This window comes from Palaemon carinicauda, chromosome 21, assembly GCF_036898095.1.
Source record: "Palaemon carinicauda isolate YSFRI2023 chromosome 21, ASM3689809v2, whole genome shotgun sequence".
Classification (NCBI taxonomy): Eukaryota; Metazoa; Arthropoda; class Malacostraca; order Decapoda; family Palaemonidae; genus Palaemon; species Palaemon carinicauda.
In genome coordinates, this window is record NC_090745.1 from 81823410 (window position 1) to 81848065 (window position 24656).

Consider the following 24656-nt stretch of genomic DNA (forward strand, 5'->3'; position numbering starts at 1 on the left):
GCTACTACAAGCATCCAAAGATATGCCATAATTATGAAATATATGGTAAATGTGCGTATTTAGACGGATATGGAGACGAATGCAGAGATCTCCATCCAAAAATATGCAAAAACCTAAAAGAAGGAAAAGGATGCATTTACAACAAAAAATGTCGATATATGCATCCTGCAACCATGAATGAAAGTAAGAAAACTCAGCAAACTGAAAAGAAAAATGAAAGCAAAAAAGAAACAAAAAAAGAAACAAAAAAGCAGGCCGTGTATATACCGCGCTTTGAACCAAGAGCCCCAAGATATGAGGCCTTTCAACCCAAACCGGCACATTTAGAGCCCAACTACAAAGAATGCATCTATAATGCCAGGGGTTGGTGCAGATATGGGGACAGTTGCAGGTATACACACACAAATAAATATGAAGGCGAAAGAGCAAATATAATAGAAAAGTTGGATTTTTTAATGGCAGAATTCCGGGAAATGAAGAAAAGAACATCATATCAGAACAGGAAGGAAGCATGGGAGAATCCATATTATTACCAATATTAAATAATGGGGATGAAACACAAACCATAATAGTAATGAATGCACAGGGTTTAGTCACGAGTAACTCTAAAAGGAAAATAGAGTTCTTAGAAGAACTAACCCAAATTGAAAAAATAGATATATTAAATATAAGTGAAACATGGTATTCCCAAGAGACTGGCAATGATGACCAGATAAAGGGTTTCCAAACTTATAGATCAGACAGAAAAAATAGGAATCAAGGGGGGAACCGTAAGAGTGAGTTCACGCCAAGAATTGCGAATGAGAATAATGAAACAGAAATGAGAGAAGAAAATGTTGAATATCTAACGGATATAGATATTAATGAAGCAGATATTGTCACGGCTATAAACGAAATTAAAAATGGATCGGCAGCCGGACCAGATGGAGTTCCAGCGATTTTGTTAAAAAAAACTGCAAACACTATCGCGAAGCCACTTGCAATACTGCTAAGACAGAGTATAGATATGAGCGAGATATATGTTAAACATAAATTAGCTTATATAACCCCTATCTTCAAAAGTGGATCAAGACTAGAGGCAAGCAATTATAGACCTGTTAGTCTAACATCACATATTATGAAAGTGTATGAGAGGGTAATAAAAAAGAAAATAATGAACCATTTGGTCAAAAATAATTTGTTTAATATGGGTCAACACGGTTTCGTACCTGGAAAAAGTACACAGACCCAACTGATAGCTCACTATGAAAACATATACAATAATATGATAAATGAAAAAGACACAGATGTGATCTATCTAGATTTTGCAAAAGCCTTTGACAAGGTAGACCATAACATATTGGAGAAAAAAATGAGAAAGCATAATATTGTGGGAAAGATAGGAAAATGGGTAAAAGAATTCCTGCAAAACAGAAAACAGATAGTGGTTGCAAATGACGAGAAATCAGATGAAGCCCAGGTAATATCTGGTGTGCCCCAAGGTACGGTATTAGCTGCACTGCTATTTGTTATTATGATCTCAGACATAGACTGTGATGTTGAAAACTCCGTAGTGAGAAGTTTCGCCGATGACACAAGAATAAGTAGAGAAATTACTTGTGATGAAGATAGGAACTCACTACAAAGAGATCTAAACAAAATATATGAATGGGCGGAGATAAATAGGATGGTATTTAACTCCGATAAATTCGAATCAATAAATTATGGAAACAGAGAAGGAATGGTGTATGCATACAAGGGACCTAATAATGAGACAATCACAAACAAGGAAGCAATTAAAGACCTTGGTGTAATTTTAAATAGGAATATGTTATGCAACGACCAAATAGCAACACTGTTGGCTAAATGTAAAGCAAAAATGGGAATGTTATTCAGACACTTTAAAACAAGAAAAGCTGAACACATGATTATGCTTTACAAAACTTATGTGCGTAGTACACTCGAGTACTGCAATGTGATATGGTACCCACACTACCAAAAGGATATTGCGCAAATAGAGAGTGTACAAAGGTCCTATACTGCTAGAATAGAAGAAGTTAAGGACCTTGATTACTGGGAAAGACTGCAATTTTTAAAACTATACAGTCTAGAAAGGAAAAGAGAACGCTACATGATAATACAAGCATGGAAGCAAATAGAAGGAATTGCTGAAAACATCATGGAGCTTAAAGTATCAGAAAGAGCAAGCCGAGGTAGATTAATAGTGCCAAAAAGCATTCCAGGTAAACTGAGAAAGGCGCACAGGACATTAATCCACTACGCACCAGCATCGATAATGCAGCGACTATTTAATGTGCTGCCAGCTCATCTAAGAAACATCAGGAGTAAGCATTGATGCGTTTAAAAATCAGCTCGATAAATACCTAAGATGCATCCCAGACCATCCAAGACTGGAAGATGCAAAATACACCGGAAGATGTATTAGCAACTCTCTGGTGGATATACGAGGTGCCTCACACTGAGGGACCTGGGGGAACCCAAACATAAAATAAGGCAATAAGGAAGCCTTGGCTTCAGCTAAGAGAGTGGGTGAGATCCATGGTCTGTCTTACGACGTTGCGCACTCCAAAGGGTGGAAGGAAGTGTCCTTCAGGTTCGTACCCTCCTTTGTGGCGAAGACTCAGAACCCAGCAGTCTGGGACCCGAAGTTTGAAGGTTTCTCAATTCCGGCCATTCCCAGGACAGGCAATACGGAAGACTTGAAGTTATGCCCAGTAAGGACGCTCAGGAAGTACCTGGAAAGGACGGCTCATCTCCGACCAGGTGTCAAGAACCTCTTCGTCTCCACAGGTGTTAATAAGAAGCAAGTCTCCAAGAACACCATTTCCTTCTGGCTGAGACAAGTCATCGCTAGAACTTATGAAGAGGATAAGATGGCAGTGCCAGGCACTCCCCGCCCCCATGACATCAGGGGCCTGAGCACTTCCTTGGCCTTTGAGAGAAACATGGCGGTGGGACAGATCCTACAAGCTGGCACTTGGTCGCACCAGTCGACCTTTACTGCCCACTATCTCAAGGATTATTCAAGAAAATCCTTGGATGGATTCTCCATTGGGACAGTCATCGCCGCCCTCCAATCTGTGTAGCAGTAGGCTAGAAGATGTCCCCAACGGAGAATAAATTCTTCGCAACTTCATCAGGAGGAAATTCAGCAGAAGAAATTCTAAGAGGTGAGTCTTAGATAATAGCGTAAGGTTCCGCAGTTACCCTCTCTCCGCTCTCTGATAGGCCCCGCATTCCTTAGCCCTCTAGGCACTATGTGCCGAACCAAGTGGCAGAATGGCACTCCCGCCTCCTAAAGTATAAGTCTCCACAGAAAAGTAGTTCTCGGTGAGTATTTGTGTCGGAACAAATCAAAAATTTTAAACAATTTTTATTTTTCCTAACATAATCACCGAAAACTACTTTTCGGGTAATGGCCCTCCCTTCCGTCCCCGAGTGCCATCCTTCCATTGCCAAGTTGGGCTAAACGACGAACTTAATGGCGATGCTGACCCAGAGAGGCAGTGACCTGCCCTAATCCTGCCCTCAGGGCGCATCCTCTGGCGGCGGGGGTAAAACCTATATAGAGCGGGGTAGGGGGGTAACGGCAGGAAAACCTTGGTCGAGATTGAGAGGTCACCAAGTGACTCCACAGAAAAGTAGTTCTCGGTGAGTATGTTAGGAAAAATAAAAATTGTTTAAAATTTTTGATTTTTCTAACAATACAAACCTGTAGCTATTTATACAAATTTGCCCGCCATTACCTGTCCCCCAAGAAGTCCTACCTGAAATAAAAAGTGACGAAACAACACAGGTGTGTGTGTGTGTATGTGAGCGTGGTGGACGGCTACAATGGGTGCCTTGCCTACCACCCCCCCTGCTAACTAGCAATAGGTTAGTTCCACCTCGTTTAAAAGTGTATGTCTAGTCTTCTAGCTTCGCCGAAAAATAATCCCTATAAATATTTACAGGTTTGTATAGTTAGGAAAAATACAAATTACTTCCAAATTTGTCATAATTTAAGTACTGTAGAGTAATAACATTAAAATAAATCTTTCATATATAAACTATAAAAACTTTAAAGTAACAAGAGGAAGAGAAATAGATAAAATAGTGTGCCTGAGTGCTCCCTCAAGCTAGAGAACTCTACCCCAAAATAGTTCATATGGCAACATTGTTGCTTTACAGCAATGTTTGTATGAAGGTTCTAATTGAGTTGTGTATCAGTTGCTTCATAAAAGTAATAGGATTCTTTTACTTAAAAAATTATTAATTTCAATTATTATTTTTAGGATTCTTTTACTTAAAAAATTATTAATTTCAGTTATTATTTTTAGGATTCTTTTACTTAAAAAATTATTAATTTCAATTATTATTTTTAGGATTCTTTTACTTAAAAAATTATTAATTTCAATTATTATTTTAGAGCTGGTTCCCGTTATGAGACTGCAAACAATATTGGAGCATCACACATCTTACGATCCTCTGTAGGCCTTGGGACAAAGAACACCTCATCATTTACCATTACTCGTACTTTACAACAAATTGGTGGTTCCCTCTCGTGTGAAGCAGGCCGAGAACATGTCCTGTACGGCTTAGACATCATCCGTGATAACATGTAAGTAAACTTTTTTAGCGAATGTAGGCTTTTTTTTTTTTTTTTTAGTATTTTTATTAATGTTTTAAGAATATTGTTATATTTAAAATTTTTGCTGAATTTTATTATAAATGAATTTGTTCAATGTAGTGTATTGTGCTGGACAATGATTTTATAACCTCAAAGTTATCAGCATAAAGCCTTTTCTTATCTATAATCTAATGACACTGGACTGTGAAATATTTTTTACCTTTTAAGTACTGTATGCAGTTTATAACCACAATGTTTTATATAGTGCTGTATCAACACTTTTCATAGCATTGCTGGTCCTGATTTTGTGGTTTTGCTTATTTAGATAAAAGTAATCGCACAATAATTTATGGTAATTTAAATTTGTTCCTATACAAAATGCAAACCATTGTCCCTTACATTGGTGAATAATAACAAGAAATCTGGGATTAAGGCAATGAAAAACTTATAACAAGGTATTGACGACCGACAGGATAATCAGCTGTTGGTAGTGGGACGGCAACTGCCTCCCAACCCATTTGCTCTCTGACAACCCAGCGGATGTTCTCTTTGGCTGGGAATGTTAAAGACTTTAATCATTTTGCTTTTTCTCTTTCCAGCAAGTTTAACTTTTTGAGTGTTTGTGGTACAGTTAGTGATGCCTTCCGAAATGCTGAAATGCTCCTCAGTGTCGGCGAAGACCTGCGACACCTTTATGAGTGCGGTTCCTGTAGATCCTCCACCTTGTGTGGAATGTCGGTAGTGGCCATCCTCCCTGTGGGAAACATATGGCATTAGGAGAAACAAGAAGTCGGAAAGGGATTCTTCGCCTTCGGGGTCTTCCTTGATCAAAGAGTGGATTTATTAAAATATTGTATTGGTGGTCAGTTCAGACCAATGAGTCTTTCACTTATTCTTACAGTGAAAATATTTCTTACTTTTAAGGTCTTAGTAGAGAGTACTTATTGGGGATGGGTTAAGCAGCCTTGAAGCTTCCTTAGCTGTCTTATCTATTCGTTCGATTCCATCCACCCCAACATGGGAAGGGAACCAACAGAAGTGAACACAAATATTTTTTTGACGTATGTCGAACAAAAAAAGTGAAATTTCTGTAGATTTATTAAGCTGCGTTATGATTTGGCAATCATCCAAGTCATATTTTATCAATATTTTTTTTACTGTATATCATTATTTAATTTTCTTGTTACATAATATCTTGTGCTCTAATAAATCCTTTTTGTATTTTATTTTTTCAATTTTGGAAAATTTTCTGCAGTCAACAATTATCAACTTTTTTGTTTACATTTGGTTGTGATCAGCTGTGCTCTTGATCTGAAGGTCCCGCTACCGTATCCAGATGATGCGCACATACAAATGGTGTATTGTTTATATAATTTCTTAATTTATTTGAAATATATTCATGATGAATATTATATCAGCACCAGTATATTACATGATATAGTTTTCAAATACTTTGTTTATAGCCATTATTATTAACCCTACAAATATATTCTCTCTTCTTTTTTGTGTGTGTTCGTACGGCTCCATACAGTACTGTATTTAAGTTTTAGTTTATTATTAAGCCTTCATATTTCAATAGAAATTATTGTGTTTAATTGGGGTTTATCAAAGCATGTTTGTATGCTATTTTTCAATTTCGGGAACGTTTCAACATTCAACAATTACTTTGGTTTTACTTTTGATAGGCATCAGCTGATCTCAAGGTCACGCTACCTTACTGCCATTATGTGCACAAAGCGTTGTTTGTTTATGTAATTTTCTTAATTGAAATATCTTCATAATGAATATTACCTAAGCATTAGTTATATGAATATTCTCTCTCTCTCTCTCTCTCTCTCTCTCTCTCTCTCTCTCTCTCTCTCTCTCTCTCTCTCTCTCTCTCTCTCTCTCTCTCTTGATTTTTAATTCCCTGTTAAATCTTCACATTTCTTTGAACATTATTAGAAATTCCTTGTATCACTACTCGATGCTCCGATTATGGGAATCTTATTAACACATCAAAAGGAAATCACTTGATTTGCCACTCGCCTTCCACAGGAAATATGATGTCATCAGACTATTTTTGCTTAAATTTATGGTTGGTACTAATTTTGTAACCACTAATACAGACCACTAAAACACTTGATATCGTTACGCGGTGTTTTGATGTTGGGAATACTGTAATGTAATAAGATTACTCGGTAACACGATGAAAGGAAATGATTCGGTTTGCCACTTCGCCTTCCTCCAGAAATATGACGTTATAAGACACGTGACGTAAACTCGACAAAGAATGACTTGCAAAATATGTACTGTAAATCTGTTTTTGTTTTTGTTTTTTTTTGCAAATACAGTACTAACTTACCAAGCAAAAGTATTTCATTTTCATAATGTAAAAGGAAATATATTATTTTAAGAAAATATTTGTCCTATCAGTGTACATTAATTAGATTAATATCGATCTATTACCAAATATTAAACAAAATAACGTAGAATCAAAATTTACGCTACGTAGTACTCTTAACTACCGATACAAACTCGCAAAATACTTTGTATTGTTACTTGATGTTTTGATAATGAGAATACTAATGCTAACCACCATTAGCCTATTGGAAGGAAATCACTGTATTGCTCTGTCGCTTTCCACCGGTAAAATGACGTCACCAGACTTGTGGTGTGAACTCGACAGATATTAAAACTTTTCATAGAGTACATTTTACTGAAAATGGATACTGTATATTATCAGTAAGAGAAGATACTAATTTACCCAGATAAATCAGTTTAATTTTATACAAGAAAAATTATTATTTCCGAGGAAATATTTGTCCTAATAGCGTATTATTTCCGATAGACTTGACCTCATCACCCCGAAAAAAATGTTGTAAAGTCTGTCATAAGTCGCATAGGTCGTAAGTCAAGAACTACCTGTATATAAAAATACGCTACTCCTATGTACGCCATCTTTCGATATGGTAGCGTTACCCTCAGATCAGTTTATCATAACCAAAAGTAAACAAAATATTAAGTAATTCTTAATTGGTAAAATGCTTCTGAAAATGAAAAATTGAATACAAAAATGTTGTAAAAGAGCATATGATATCCTATGACACATGGAAATTAGATAATTATAAACAGTAAAAAAATTTTGATAAAATATGATTGAGATGATTCCTGAATCTCGATGCCTCCTAACTAATCTACGGAAACTTCACTTTTGAGTGTGAGATACGTGAAAATCGACTTGAGACGCGTATCCCGGTCCCTATCTCTGTCATAAGTCGACGACTACCTCTAATCTTGTGCACTGTATTTTTTTCTTTATTATTTTTTAAATAGTGGGGTTATTTCTACATTCGTTATTACTGCCTGTGTAGATGAATGGGAGAAGGAATCACGGATGGGATGTATTTGCATTCAAAGCCATATTTGAGAGTATTGGATTATCTCGGCCATCCTGAAGATGGTTTGGACCATTTTTGGCAGAACTATTCTTAAAGGTTGGGTCATCAGAATCCAGGAGGATCCAATCCTTGAATTAGGACTCTTGGGTTTTGGCCAGAAGCCAATCATTACAGATATGGGGAGGATGATTACATATTGTCTTGGTCTCGGTTCTAACGGGGATTTAGCTTACAACTGTGCCTCTACAGGGGGTCCTCGGGTTACGATGTTGATCCGTTCTTAAGAGGCAGTGTAACCCGAATTTCAGTGTAAGTCGGAGCACCATAAATAGATTACTCTATGCATACTGTACTGTACGGTAAAGTATTGTATCATAACAAAATGTATCAAATGATATAAAAACAGTACTAGAAAAAGAGAAGACAATTCCTTACCACATGAATTATTGTAAATATTAATAAAAAAGAGAACAATTCCTTACCTTAATCCTATGGTTGGCTTGCACACTGGAAGGGATGTTACAAGGGATGGAGAGACAGGTTTATTGTGGAGAGGGAGCTGCGGAAGAGACTTCTCCTTTGCTATGTACATGCGGTTAGGCATACGCTTCCAAAACAAACCTGTCTCATCCACATTGAACACTTATAAGCAGAATAACCCCCCTCCCTAATTATCTCTGCCAATGCTTTAGGAAATTCACTTGCTGCTTTCTCATCCCCACTAGCAGCTTCACCTTGCACTTTTAACATCATTGTAATTGGCCCTACTAGCTGAAAACTCTTCACTTTTACTTTCTTCCCCCCTTTCTTTTTTCAACGCTTCAAACAACCTTTTAGCCTTTGCCTGAATCACCATTAGGCTCACCGAAATACGCCGTTGATTTTAATCTTCCAACCAAAGCACTAATAATCTTTCCATTTCAATAATTAAACCACTACGCTGCTTGGTTATCAATGTTGATTTCATAGGAGCAGCTCCTTTCACATGTTCAACGATGTGTTCTTTGTCCTTAAGAATAGTAGCCACGGGTCGAACGACTAAGGCCAAGTGCTCGGCCAATGTTTGTTGGCGTTTCACCGTTTTTAGACTGCTTAATAATATCTAATTTCACTTCCATGGTGATGACCTTTCTTTTCCTAGACGCACTACCATCAGAAGAATCTGCCTTACGCTTAGGAGCTACAGTGAACCCTCGGTTATCGCGGTAGATAGGTTCCAGACCCGGCCGCGATAGGTGAAAATCCGCGAAGTAGTGACATCATATTTACCTATTTATTTAACATGTATATTCAGACTTTTAAAACCTTCCCTTGTACGTAGTACTGTAGTACTTTAATGTACAGAACACTTAGTGCATGTACTACAGCACCCTAAACTAAAACAGGCACAAATATTAAAGGCGATTTTATATCATGCTTTTCCTAAACACCTAAAAAGCACGATAAAAAATGGCAACCAATGTTTTGTTTACGTTCATCTCTGATCATAATGAAGAAACAAACTCATTTAGTGTACACATATATGTATAGGTTAGTTTTTGCATCGATTATATTGATTATACAGTATGTTGATTTTTTTATTACCAATGTTTTACTTAATTTTTTCTTAGGACTTCCAAATGAAATGTTTTTCTTTATGACACCGCCTGAAACGACGGCGTCATAACGTACGTTCAGTTAACAAACTAAGGAATTTAACGCCATGATGAAAGTGATAAATAATGATATTACAGTAAAAGCTTTTATAAAATATGTTATTACAAATATTATTTACCGTATCTATATAAAATCATACATACGTAGCAAAGCAGGAAAACAATCTACGAGAGAGAGAGAGAGAGAGAGAGAGAGAGAGAGAGAGAGAGAGAGAGAGAGAGAGAGAGAGAGAGAGAGAGAGAGAGAGAGAGAGAGAGAGAGAGAGAGAGAGAGAGAGAGAGAGAGAGAGGAGAGAGAGAGAGAGAGAGAGAGAGAGAGAGGTGTGATTTTGTTTGTTTTACGTACGTAAATGTAAATTTTAAACAAAAAAAAATATGATAGGTTACAACATGTAGACTTTTAAAACCTTCCCTTTAACGTAATGCATACAGTACTAAACTATAAAACAGGCACAAATATTAGAATGTTAGAAAATTAACGTAAAAAATAAAGATTGTTACTGTACTCACCACGAAAGAAGTTCAAGAAAAACTTGAATGATGATGGCGATGAATTTGCTGCACAGTAGAAATGATGATGATGAAGCTGATGATGTGTTCTACTGTGCAGCCAGGTAGTATTTTACGTCTCTTCAGACGGAGGTGTCTTTTCTTGGGACACCTCTTCAATTTCTTCCGAAGGCGTAGTAGCAGGAGGAACTGGCTCTTTTTTGCGAGGCTGGAAGAACATTGTGATCGGAAGTTGTTGCCGCTGCTTCTTTTTTCGATCTAAGAGCATCTTGTAGGGAGTCATTATGTCATCAACCTTGTTGCAGAATTGCATCGACCGAACCATATCCTCGTCCCACTCTTGCAACATTTCTTTCAACTCCTTCGCATGGTTGCAGGCCTTGGCAAGCCGTTCTAATGTTAAGCCCGTTTCTTCGACATTTTCTTGGGTCTCTTCCTGGGTTTCACTTTCTTCTTCGCTTGCCGATTTCGTCAGGTCTTCGAGGTCTGCGTCAGTTAGGGGCTGGGAATGGCAGTCCAACAACTCGTCGACGTCTTCAGTCGTCATGTCGCCAAACCCGTCACCTCCAATTATGGCAGCCAACTGCACAGATTTGTGTATTGCGGAGTGTTGGATTTCAGCAGGTGTAAATCCCTCGTCGTCGTAAACAATCTGGGGCCACAACTTCTTCCAGCTCGCATTCACGGTTGCAGGTTTCATCTCTTGCAGTGCCTTCTGAATATTCTTCAGGCACGTGGCTATGGTGTACTGCCGCCAGTACGCCTTCAAGTTAAAATCTTCATCCTCATCATCTTGGGCAGCATCCACACACGCAACGAGGTCCGCCAAGGTATTCTTCGTGTAGAGGGCCTTGAACACCCTGATAACCCCCTGGTCCATCGGTTGAATTAATGACGTGGTGCTGGGTGGCAGGAACTCAACCTGAATGCCCTCATGCGACAGATCAGTTGCGTGTCCACCAGCGTTATCCATAAGGAGAAGGATCTTGAATGGCAAGCCCTTCTCTACGAGATATTTGCTGACTTGCGGGATGAAACACTGGTGGAACCAGTTGGAGGTCAGCATCTTTGTAATCCATGCTTTTGGATTATGCATCCAGTACACGGGCAGGAGATTCTTATTCTTATTTTTCAAAGCGCGAGGATTTTTCGACTTATAAATAAGCCCCGGCTTTAGCAAAAATCCAGCAGCATTGCCACACATCACGAGGGTAATGCGATCCTTGAATGCTTTAAAGCCAGAGGCTTTGGTTTCCTCTTTGAACAGGAAAGTTCGCGACGGCATTCTCTTCCAAGACAAGCCGGTCTCATCCATATTAAACACTTGTTCCGGCTTGTATCCACCTTCGGCGATAATATTCTTGAATGTCTGGTTCACGTAAGTTTCAGCAGCGGTAGTGTCAGCCGAAGCAACCTCGCCATGCAGGGAAACGCTTTTCAGGGCGAAGCGTTTCTGAAACTTCGCGAACCATCCTTTGCTGGCAGAAAAACGTTGTTTCTGAGGCTGGGAATCAGTGGATGTCCCTGGTTGAGGATCATATGCATCATCATCTTCTTCAGCATGGTTGCCGTCGTCGTCTTGAGGTTCCTTTGCAGCAAAATTCTCATACAAGCTCAAAGCCTATGTTCGGATGGTGTTCGTATCCAAGGCTATGTTCTTCTTCCGGCAGTCGGCAATCCACACAGCTAAAGCACCTTCCATGCGTACGATCGTTTTATTACGCGTTGTAACGACTCGCTTCGCTGATCTGCTAAAGGTGATTGCAGCCGTCTTTCTAATGTTCGCCTCGTCCTTCTTGATATAGCGAACAGTAGATTCGTTGATTCCAAAATGGCGCGCTGCGGCCGCGTAACTTCTACCGTCTTTTAACATATCGAGAAGCGTAACCTTCTCAGCAATCGTCATCATCCTTCGGTGGCGTTTAAGCTCTCTACCAGCCTTAGTAGAAGCAGAACGCTTGGGAGGCATTGTACAGTAGGATTTAACAAAAAGTTCAACTTAAAAAGGTCGCACACAGCACAGATTAAACTTCACAAACTTAAGAACGTCTACTCAGCGATACGCCGTAAGAGAAAGTGGACGACCCGGGCCCGCGAGAACCTAGATGCTGCGGGTTGGAGATGAGGGCAAAACACCAATCACAGGCTAGATAACAAAACTTGAGTTCTGATTCGTCATCTATCAGCGCTTGAACCAATCACAACCCGTCTTACAGTATATGATGCGTAGGTTACCAACTCAAAGTGCAAGATACCCCGCGGTTACCGTACGTACAGTATTAATAATAATAATAATAAATAATGATAATATACTGTACAGTAATAATAATAATAATGATAATAATAATAACAATAATAATTTTATTAACAACAACAATAATAATAATAATAACAATAATAATAATAGCTTTACGTATGTTATTTTATTCTTTTGTAGGATGTGTGTCTCTCTCTCTATCTCTCTCTCTCTCTCTATCTCTCTCTCTCTCTCTCTCTCTCTCTCTCTCTCTCTCTCTCTCTCTCTCTCTCTCTCTCTCGTACGCTTATTCGAAATGTGATTTTTGCAACAAAGAATATTATTGGATGCAGTACTACGTACGTATATATACAAAAGAATCATGGAAAAGATGCACATCCATTACATTTGTAGTACAGTAGTAGCCATCAGCAGCCTTACACCATTCTAATATGGTATGACTGCATCTGATTTGTGTTTCATGTTCGATTTAATTTTACTACGTACTGTATACATTACTGTATTATCGTATGATCACATTCTCTTTTCGTGTTTTATTTCTTTCTTTGCTGAATTATATATCATATGTAATGCAATGAACAATCAGTAAGAGCAGATATTACTAATTACAGTATTAATGAAATTTCAGGTAACGAAATATCCTATTTGGGGGTCTTCAGATTTCGCGGTACGTTTATTTTCGAAATTTCCGGAAAATCCGTGATATGTATATATATATGGGTTATGGTAAAAACCCGCGAAGTGGTGAATCCGCGATGGTCGAACCGCGAAGTAGCGAGGGTTCACTGTATAACGAAGGGCAAAAAGTTCCAAAAAACGAGCGAGAGAACAGGCAAACACAACCAAAATGGCGTAGAACTGAAACTGAGGGACGCCGTCTTCCTCACCTGCAAGCACCACAAAGCGTATTCATCTGCTGCTCGCTAGAAACTAGTTCGCAATTGTTTACGTTGCTTACGACACTAACGCTGTAAGACGGAACGACACTTAATATTATTTTTTATATTTTAATGGGGGCGCTTTCGTAACCACGAAACAGCGTAAGTCGGGACCGTCTTAACCCGAGGACCCCCTGTATATCTGTTTTGTTGCTATCCCACGGGTAGTGTAGAGTATGGAGTGGGCAATCTGGAAAGTCTACTTTATCTGTGCCAATAGTAGAAAATTCAAATTTCCGTTCCAATGTTTGATACTTTGTGACAGTAGGTGTGTGGTCAGTTAAATAATGAGAGGCGGTGAATTAGATGACTTTCACTTGTAAGAAGGAGGGGCACGCATAATACTTGTCTCACGTTTTAAGTCTAAGGCTAAAGTTTACTACTAAGATCACAACCTAGTGGAGTGTCGTTAGGGCGACGAGGGCACGCGGCCATCTTTCGCGCCCAACTCCCCTCATTCTACTTCCAAGGGTGAGTTTTTATGGCACCTGTCTCTATGGGGGTCAGGTGCTTCCGCTAGGAGGTAGGTGGTATCCTTTTGCTACGTGACATCTGCCATCTAGGTCGCCCAGATCTAGGTTGCCCCAGCTTTTCCAACCTCCCTCATGCTTTGACCTGGGAAGTAAAAAATGACATCAGTTTACATTCCACATAAATGGTGCAACTCTTTCTTCAGGCCCGCTAGCTTGTGTTTAAACTGATTTCCACTACCCATTTAACTATATTTTTGTGTCTTGTGACATTTCTCAATATTCTCAGGCAGGTAAAAAAAAAAACCCATCCTTAACTATGGACCTTTCAAAAACTGATGCTCCATCCTCTGGATATGCTTACTCCTCCCCCCACCCGGCACTGGTAACGACCTTTGCTAATTTAATTGGAAAATTCTGTATCACCCAGGAACTAGGAAGGACCATTTTATCGATATTCAAAAATCAAGTAATTTGGGTAACTCAAGGAACTTTTGAATTCTTCATGTTACTCAAATTCCAGTAGAGACAAAGTATGATAATCTATATGAAGCATTTGAGTGCAATGGATTTATAAATCAAATAAGAAAACTTGAAAATTACAAATGGGATTCATGGTTATCTTACAATTGTCATTACGAAGCATTTAATGCAATTTGGAACATTAAGAATATCAAAATTAATAACTTTAATATCATGGCTGCTCTTTGCAAAAAGTTATCAAAGGATTTGGATGTTTATACACCTGCTGGTTTGAAAAAGATGCTGATTTAGTTATGCTTTCCCAGTGCTTTCCCAGAGAAATCTATACCCACCATTGTGGCGTGTAGCTGAATCTAAGGGGGTTGCAGGGAATTATTTCAAAATATGCAAATTAATTCAGAAAAAAGTAGGAACTATTGCACTGGGAGATATATCCCATTTTGGAGTAAATAGTTACCTTGTCTATGGAAAATCATGTGCAGTCTTTAATGCCATCTAACATAAAGACAGATAATGATTATATTACCTTAGATATCAAACCCCACCATAAATGCTAGTTATGGAAAGGGAGTAGTTTTTAACAAAGACCTCTATGAATTTACAGAGGCGGAGATACTGGCCATGTGTCCACCAAATGTATGGAAAGCACACAAGGAACATCATTGACAATCCTTACTCTATAGAATGCTGATGTACCTTTCCATATTATTATTGAAAATGAAAGGATTAAAGTTTGACCTATCAAGCTGAATCCACTGCAATGTTTTAATTGTTTTAAATTTGGACACCCATGTAAAGTTTGCAAAGATGAAAAAATTTGTGGTATTTGCACTAAATCTTACCATGGAAAATTTGCTCTTGGGGTCAGATGTTTAAACTGCAACTCAAATCATAAATCTACTGACAGGAGCTGCAAGATGTATAAGTTGGAAGAAGCTGCCCTAAAAAAATCCAGTTAAGAACACAGTCTGGGCATGCCTAAAGACTATTAAATAAATCAAATAGCTATGTAAAGGCATTAAAAAATCAAATCCACCTAGTACTGCAAGTAGTTCTAAGAAAAGAAATTTGTCATCTAATATAGTGCTGCAGGATGAGGTAAGCATATTGCCTTCTGGGGCTTTGCCACAGTGCATTAAGACTGAGCCATAGCCCTTCTCTGTACAACCTTCTTACCCCATTACCAACAATTGTGCAAACCTCTCTCAGGCCGTGTCCTTACCTGATTTAACCGAGGTTCCACTTAAAACCAACTTAACCTGGTGCACCTGTAGTGGGGAAGCGGCAAAAACCTGGTAGTTCACCTATTACTGTAATTGGAAAAGAGAGAGACCTCAGTCTCTCGTCCCCTTCCATAAAAAGCATTAAAGTGACACATCAAATAAATTTGATGTTATATCTGTTGATTTTTCTGATCAACAGAAAGACAACTTAAATAAATCAGAAATTCAAGTTAGGTCCACCTTCCCCCTCAACATTTAGATAAAAAGGACACAAAGAAAAAGACAAATGTAAAACCCAATATATCAAGACCCTCTGTAAAGAAACCCCTGGGAAAGTGTTTAAATATTTAGATTAAAAATTGCCAACGGGAAGTTATCCATGTGTTTAGGAACTAACCATTATTTTAGTAGTTTTAAAACCTAGTAAGGATAAGTTTTTAGCAGCAAACTTGACCAATTGCATTGACATCTTGGTTATGTAAGATCTTGGAGAAGATTGTCAATGCAATACTGGTATGGTATTTGAAGAAGAAAGGTATTTTATCACCTATCCAGTGTGGATTTGAAAAAATGCACTCCACGAATAATGCGATGGTACGACTTGAGTCCTCTATTTGTGAAGCCTTTGCTTCCAAACAGTATTGTCTTTTTTTTTTTTTTTTACCTTGAAAAGGCATAAGATACTGCATGAAGATATGGTATCCTTTAGGGGGACCATCCACCATGGTCTTTTGACATACCAACTCTCAGAAATCGAAAATAATTTTATTGCTTCTATGTATGCAGAAACATATCGTACATGCTCTCCAGAAAATACAGCCAATTATTTTAACAAATAATGAACATACAGCGGTCTTTGAATGATGACGTCATCCTTACTGTGTCGTCTGCCTGACTGAGTTTGACCGAATCATCTTTGTGTGTTTATTTCTGCATATGTATAGCAATATTTTCACTTATGTTTCGAAATCTCGTACGTCTGGCAGAAATGGAAGGCATTGGTAGAAGGAAGGTGAACGAAAACTACCAGCTACGAGAACAGCAGCTAGAGTTTCTAAAGACGTATAGAAGTTATAATGCATGTTTTTGTTTACTGGCAGTTGGTATGTACATTGTGTTTTCACAATGTCCTCAGGAACTTCATAGCAAGGCCAATGTTACCTAAGGTCATAGAAAGAACAAAAAGTAAGCAGAGAGCAAGAAAAAAGAACCAAGAAGAGAGGGAAACAAGAATAAGAGTACAAAGCTGGAACATGCTAACTAAAACTGGCAACAATGAGAGGCTGCTGGCAACTAATAACACCCTTACACCAAGTGTAATAGTAAACTTAGGGTTTAAATACCTTGTTTATGGTATGTTTATGTAGAAATAAACAATAAAGGTACAAAGTAAGGTTATCATAATAATTTTATCCTGATTTCTTAAAGAAAAGAAGCAAAAATTTGTTGCAAATCTTTGAGAGCTCATAACTCAAAAACGTACTTGTTCACACTTAGGTACATTTTTCTTAATTATTTATTTTTTGATTTTAGAGAGAAAGATATCAGTGAAAAGAGGAATAAAAATCCCACAATTAACAATTGTGTGTACCAGAATTTTGATTTTCCTTTTCTCTTTATTTTCATGAATATTTTATGTCTAGACAAAGAAAATTAAGAAAAAAAAATCCTTAAAAAATAAGAAAAAGGAAAATTCCAAATCTGTCATACATAATTATTTCATTTATAAAAGAAGTTTTGATGGTATGATTTTCAAAACAAATGGTGTCAAATTAGTGGAGAAAAATGTACCAAATATTTTTTTAAATCGTGATTTTTGCTAATATATAAAAATTTTTTTGATCAAATGACTTGAAATTTTTATATGATGAAGGTATCCTATATGTCTAAAACATATATAGAAATTGTGTATATTGAATAATTACAAAAAAAAAATTCATGGCATGGCGGACAGTCCCCTTAAATCCATTTCATTATATGGGATTGAGGGGTGAGCTACCATTGTTTATTCAAGCATTTGTTTCACAGATTTTTTTCAAGTTAAAGTAGATGAAACAATGTTGGAGAGGAAATGTCAGAAAGGAGTTCTCCAGGGTAGTGTGCTAACTGTAACCATATTTGCATTAGCCATTAATGAGATATCCTCTGTTATTCCCCAAGATATTTTCTCAACACTCTTTGAAGATAATCTCTCCATATCATATGCTGGAACTAGTTTTATATTCTACACATTACTGTATCACATGTCTTAAGATGAAAATTTGGTCTGTACAGTTACCTTTTCTAAATCCTGCTTGTTCATCTATCAGCTTTTCATCGATCTTTCTCTCTAGTCTCATTAGAATGAGCATACTATATATCTTCATGACAACTGGCGTAAGTGTTACTGTAATTATTGCAATCAGTCAGAGCTCCTTTTTTTTCTTTGTCATTTTCAATAACACACAGCTCCCATTCATCAAGTTTTGCCTCTTCATGCCTCATTCTACAAAATAATCTTGTAAGTGGTGTGGGAATCACTTAATTTTCAGCCAATATCATCTCAGCAGTTATTGTATCCATGAGGTTTCCATCTCTTGAGTTTTTTAATGATAGCTTCGACTTCAAACACGCTGAATTCATTCATGGGCACAAGGTATTCCTCAGCTTCAGGTATATCAATCATGTTATTCCCCTCATATCTCCTATTCATGACCTCACTAAAATGTTCCATCCAACGTTGCCTTTCTTCATCTTCTGTTGTTTTAACAAATTCGTATCTCTCTTTAATGAGTATATGCTTTTTCTTCTTTGCCCCAGTAGAAATTTCATTAATATTTTTATGAGAAATTTTTATTCCATAGCCACTCCCTGAATTCATAGCTTTGTCAGCCTCATCTGCTTTCCTGTCTAAATATTCTCTCTAGTCATTCCTGGCTTTTCCTTTGACCTCACTATCGATTCTGGAATACATAGCATGCTCTACCTGGTAATTTTCATTACTTCCTTGAAAACTTTCAACAATAAGTTTCTGTCTGTGTCTATAAAAGAAATGATCACTCAACACAAGTTAAGTAAAAATTTACAAAATTGTGTGGGTGCAAAAAGAGTGAATTGCCAAGGAGAAAATTCCTGAAAATACAATCTTAACATCTTAAAAGGTTAAACAAAAGCAAGGATAACACTATTATAAAATGAACAACTCTGAATGGTTAATCAAATAAATTAATTTATTTCTACTGATGGTCTACAGGTGTGGATGTCCACACAGTCGCATTTAGCTTTTTGGCTTCTGTAAGACTAAAATTAGAGTGGAATACTGCTACCATAATTTGGGCTATGATTGATTAGTATTGTATGATAAGCATATCAATTTGAGATATACTTTACAGTAATTACAAATTTTAAAAGCATTTCATATTTTTCTTAACTATAAAAACCTGAGTCCTTTTATAGGATTCAGGTTTTCATTTGTGTAGGAACAAAGACATTTTACACATTTAGTTATCCTGGCTGGTTTTGGACAACTAATGGAACTTCCATTGATAATCTATTGGTGTTGAGCACTGTTGGCACTTTATTTTGATTACTGATGATATAGTCATATCTAAGCCCTTTTTTTAAACTTGCAAGCATGATTTAATTTTAAACATACTTTTTCAGTGGGACAGGACTTGACATTCTTGGTGATGTAAGCACGCAGCCTGCATTCAAGGCATGGGAGTTGGGAGATAATCTTGGTAGGGTTAAGGATGATGTAGCTACTATGGACCCTACAACAGTTGCTGTTGAACTTCTCCATAAAGCAGCATTCCGTAAATCTGGTCTTGGCAACTCCATATTCATCCCTAAGCATCTTATTGGAAAGTTGACTACAGAAAAGGTGTGTTAAAACAATTCTGATATCAAGCATTTTCATTTCTTTGGCAATATTGTTCCTGGAATTTATTTTTATTTGTGAGTGAGAGAGGAATAAAGAATTTTTCATTGTTCTGATACAAATACAAACCCTTCGCTATTTATAGGGATATACTTTCAGCAAAGCTGAAAGGCGGGCCATGATAATTTTAGCGAGAGATAACCACACCAACCGCTAGTTAGCGGGGAGGGATAGGTGCTAGCCTACTACCCTGCTCAATCACACACCTGGCTTGGTAGAGGACGTCATACTGCTGCTTGCTTCCACAAAGACTTGCCATTAAATGATAGTTATTCTTTTTCTTTCAGAAGTGTGCTTGGTTTTCCTCTTGGAAGTCCCATGCGTACCTGTCTAGGTCCCAAAGGCTGCTCCTGTGGTACCTTCATGTCCACTGTAGAGACGACTCTCCCCCCCCCCCCCTTGCCGTGTCCGGCTTGCTGGGGCTGCCAGTGTCAATGGGATGACAACTGTAAGAAGTGGTCTTCCTCCAAGTAGGAGAGGTTTGGGTGGAGGGAAAAGAAGGCTAAGCGCGACTCTTTGCCTTACGGGTCATCCTTGAAGTCGAAAAAGGCGTGGTCGTCTTCGACCCTTCAACCTCTTCCTGTAGCTGCTACCCTTCCAGTCCTCTCTGGGGAACGACCGAGTAGCAGCGCAGCCCTTTTACTCCAGGTCAGCCCTGTATGTCAAGGTACGGTAGCGATTCCCCTAGTGAGTTGGTCCCGCCCTTTCCTCCAGGGGTGCCTGCTCGTTCTCTTGACTTGTCTTTTTAGTCATCACTGGTCATTGATGGCCTCCCTTCTAAGGACGTTCTCTTTGGACTCCTTCAGTTGGGGTCTGAGCGGAGTCTCTCCTACTTCTTCGTAAGTTGAGCCCTCCCCTGTGGGCGCAGGTGCTGCTGCCTGTTGGTCATACTTCTGGTCCCCTGTGACCGACGCCGAAAACGTTGCAATTCCACCAGGGGTGGTGGAGGAGCAAAGTCCGAGGAATGTTCCTTCTCCAGGGAACATGGGAACATCTCAAGTTCGCGAGAGAGAACCGCTCATGTTTAGCGGTCTCTACACCTACACTTCTGGGGAAGAAGTGTAGGTGTCGAGGGCAGGGTCAGAGCTTAGTCCTAGGTGAAGGTCTCCTTCGGGAAAACAAACCTTTCTTCCGAGAGAGGAAGCTTTCGAGTTTGTTTGGCCTCGGCAGTTTCCCCTTCAGGAGGTTTTTACTAGACGTTCCCCTTTCAGGGGTCCGTCTGGTGGAGTTTTTGACCCCTCGTCACCCGGAGTGCTCCTCTACCCAGTGGTAAGGAGATATCTTTTTGAACTCTCGAGTTCAGGTCACGATATTCCTTCAGGTTGTCGTTACAGTCTTGCTTTAAGCTTGTGTGGCTCCGAGCCTCTGGGCTCCTGTTGTGTTGAATCTTCGGGTTCTTGTTTCACTAAGACTTTGGGCTTGTGGGACCCTGAGCGTGGGCTCTGTTTATGTTGGGCCATTGGGTTCTCGTAACCTGGGACATTCGAGTTCTCGTCACGCTGAGCCTTTGGGCTCTCCTGACCCGGAACTTTCGATTTCCCATCTTGTAGAACCCCAGGGTCTCGTAACCTGCATTACGTTGAGCCTTCAGGCTCTTGTGACCCAAGTTACGTTGGTGCTTCGGGCTCTCGTGACCCCTGTTACGTTGAGCCTTCGAGCTTTCGTAATCCAGAGTCTTCGTACACTCATTGTGCTGAGCCCTCGGGCTCTCGTAACCCTTGTTTCGCTGAGCCGTCGGGCTCTCGTAACCCTTGTTTCACTGAGCCCTCGTGCTCTCGTGACCCTCATTATGCTGAGTCTTTGGCCTCTCATGATACGCGTGACGCTGAGCCCCAGGGCTCTCGTAACTCTTGTTACGTTGAGCCTTACGGCTTTTGTAACCCAGAGTTTTCGGACTCGTTGCGCAGAGCCTCAGGGCTCTTGTGACCCTTGTCACTGAGCCTTCGGGTCTTATGACTGCCGTTACGCTGAGCTTGCGGGCTCTCGTGATGCCGGTTACGCTGAGCCTCCTGGCTCTTGTAACCCTCGAAGACCTTTGGGTCCAAGTCACGATGATCCCTCCTGGTATCATGACACATAATCTCTGGGTCCCCCACCTCAGCAAAAGAGGCAGAGGGAAGTCTCTTCCAGCACGTCAACAGTAGCTGCTCTGTCAATGGTCTATCCTGATAACAACGATCCACCCCAGGCTCTTATGGATGAGAGCTGGGAGTTGAGCATTATGATCCTGAGGACAATCTTTTGCCAGCTGCCGTTAGCCCTAAGCTCTCGGAACGGAGAAGGAGGAGTCAGAACGCGCCTTCTGGCAGGTTTTAGCCTGCATTTGTTCCATCAACGGACAGCCAGATCCATCGGTAACCCCCCTTGAGAGAACAGACACAGTCCTTGACGAGATCTATGATACCCAGAGATCCCCGAAGGCCAGTGCAGCTTTGCCCTGGTCAAAGGAGTTGAAGAGCGCCAGACAGAAGGCAGCGGCTCAGGCCACAGGTTCCTCCACTTCCCTTCACTCCAACACCTCCTTTAAACTCCTCCCGCCACCTTATGATCAGTAGAAGAGATATGAGATTCTCAATGAGCCTCTTCCGGGCTTGCCTCTAGACCATTCGATAAAGGCACTCGCAAATGGCCCACCCTTCGAGAAACTAACGGGACTCTATCTCATATTCGGCCTGAGATATCCTTAACCAGGAAAAAGACGCAAAGTATGCCATGCAGGCAACTTCGGGGCTTGATTTGTGATTGGGGTCGTTTTGGATGACTGATCCGGTATCAGGACTGGTCTCGGGAGTCCACGAGTCGGTAGATGGAAACCTTCCCTTTGTCAGGCACTAGGGCGATCAATTTCTTCTCCCACCAGGTGATAAACCTTTGGGCTAACACCATCCTGAAGAGGTACTTGATCATTGGCAGGTTCCATCGACAGCTCCCACAGGCCGAGGTGTCTAGGCTGAGAACCTCCTTCTGGGGGAGTTCTATCTTTGAGCCGGAGGATGTCGAGTGGGTGGCTGAAGGGTGGAGTAAGTCCAACCATGACTCCCTCATTCAAAAGGCCTTAACATCAAGGCCGTACCAATATCCGCCACACAAGAAGCAGCCTTCTTCTAAATCGCCGACAGGTAGGGCTACAGTCCCAAAACAACAGGGCCCAAGGGTGTCTTAAGAAGTCCTTTCGAGGCAAAATGTCTTTCCGTGGAGGGAAAGGAAATAATGGATCTGGCAGAGGCCGATCCCGTTAGGATGGGCAATCCTCCCATTCGTCCACCTGTTGGGAGATGCTTGCAGAAGTGCTAGCTAAGGTGGAGGCACCACTGGGCTGAACCCTTGACGGTCGAGGTAATTTGTTCAGGGTATTGCGTCCCGTTCAGGCTCTCTCCCTCCACTAAATTGGGATCCAGTCCCATTGAACTCCTATGCAAAGGAATCCGCAACGGAGATAGCCCTCCGGACGGAAGTCCAGACCATGTTGGAGAAGGGTGCTCTCCAAGAGGTCCTCGACAGGTCCCCAGGCTTTTACAGTCTACTCTTGTAAGAAAGGCGTTTGGAAGCTTGAGACCTGTCATCGACCTCTCAGCCTTGAACATGTTTGGCAGTCAAACCTCGTTCAAGATGAAGACAGCCAACACAGTCAGACAAGCAATAAGACCGCAAGACTTCATGTACGCTATGGATCTCAAGGATGCATACTTCCAGATCCCAATCATGAGTTATCCAGGAAATATGGAAGATTCATGCTAAACCATTAGCAATACCAGTTCAAGGTGCTGTGCTTCGGTCTTTCCACAGCACCCCAAGTGTTCACGAGAGTGTTCGCCCTTGTGTCATCATGGGCTCACAGAATTGGCATCTGTCTCCTAAGATATCTGGACTTCTGGATGATTGGAGGCGACCCTTCTTCACCACCGATACGAGCTTCTTAGATTTTGCCAAGACCGGGGGATCATGGTAAATCCCGAGAAGTCTCAACTGCTCCCCTCTCAAAAATTGGTATACCTGGGCATGTTGATAGACACCAAACGGCACAAAGCTTTTCCATCAGACAAAAGAATTCAGTGGCTGAGGAAGGTAGCACAGCCCTTCCTCCGGCAAGAAGAGCTCCCAGCCCAGAGCTGGCTAGGTCTGCTTGGTCATCTATCTTCTTTGCCACGTCTAGTTCCCAATGGACGCCTCAGGATGAGAACCCTCTAGTGGCATCTCACATCCAAGTTGAATCAGGCCATCAATTCCGGGATCTCCTAGTCCACATAGGACAAGAGGCACAGAGGGACCTCAGATGGTGGCTAGCAGACAAGAACCTCTGCAAAGGGGTTGATTTTCTCGTTCCTCCCCATTAATTGATGCTCTTTTCAGATGCATCAAAAGAAAGGTGGGGGCTGGGCCACATGCTGCACCACACTACAGTATATCTGGCCGTTGGTCCGATTCAGAAAGGTATCAGCACACAAATCTCTTAGAGATGAGGGCAGCCTTCCGTGCTCTCCAACAGATCCGCCAGTTCCACCAGTTCCTGGCAAGGCACTCGCGGTGTTAATGAGCAACAATACCATGGTAGTAGGTTACTTAAATAATCAAGGCGATACCTTTTCGCAGCCTCTGTGCCATCTAGCTGTAGAGATACTCAAAAGGACAGAAGACAACTCAGTAACCCTATCTGCTCGCTTCATTCCAGGCAAAAGGAAAGTGCTTGCAGACAATCTGAACTCAGCAATTCAGATAGTGGGCTCCTAGTGAACTTTGAATCGTCTAGTAGCCAACAAAATCCTGACTTTGTGGGGTTCCCCAACTATGGACCTGTTTGCAACGGCCCTGAACTTAAGGTTCCCGCTGTACTGTTCCCCAGTCCCGGACCCCCAAGCTCTTTGGCAAGATGCATTCCAACAATGGTGCGAGAACATGGACATGAACGCTTTCCCCCTGTTTTGTCTGATGAGAAAAGTTCTCAACCTGGTCAGAATAATCAAGAACTTATCGAGGATTCTAATAGCTCCGCTATGGCATCAAGCAGAATGGTCACGAACCATCTGGAACTCCTCTCGGAGATTCCGTGGGAGGTCCCTCCATGTCACGATCTTCTCCAACAGCTACATGCCAACATCTTCCATAAAGCTGTAGGTTCACTTTGACTTCATGCCTGGAGACTGTCCAGCACCTCCTCTCTCAGAGAGGCTTTTTTCAACAAGTTGCGAAAAGAATGGCTGGACACCTCAGACGC

At 40.4% G+C, this 24656-nt stretch overlaps 1 protein-coding gene across 1 annotated transcript in view; it reads left to right on the forward strand.

Annotated features, from left to right (window-relative positions):
• LOC137615016 (cytochrome b-c1 complex subunit 2, mitochondrial-like) overlaps positions 1 to 24656 on the forward strand; it is a 96706-nt gene that overhangs the window by 19439 nt on the left and 52611 nt on the right. Inside the window, exons 3-4 of the mRNA XM_068344650.1 lie at positions 4409 to 4600; positions 19168 to 19387. Of these exons, the coding sequence (XP_068200751.1) occupies positions 4409 to 4600; positions 19168 to 19387 (412 nt within the window). The remainder of the gene's footprint in view (positions 1 to 4408; positions 4601 to 19167; positions 19388 to 24656) is intronic.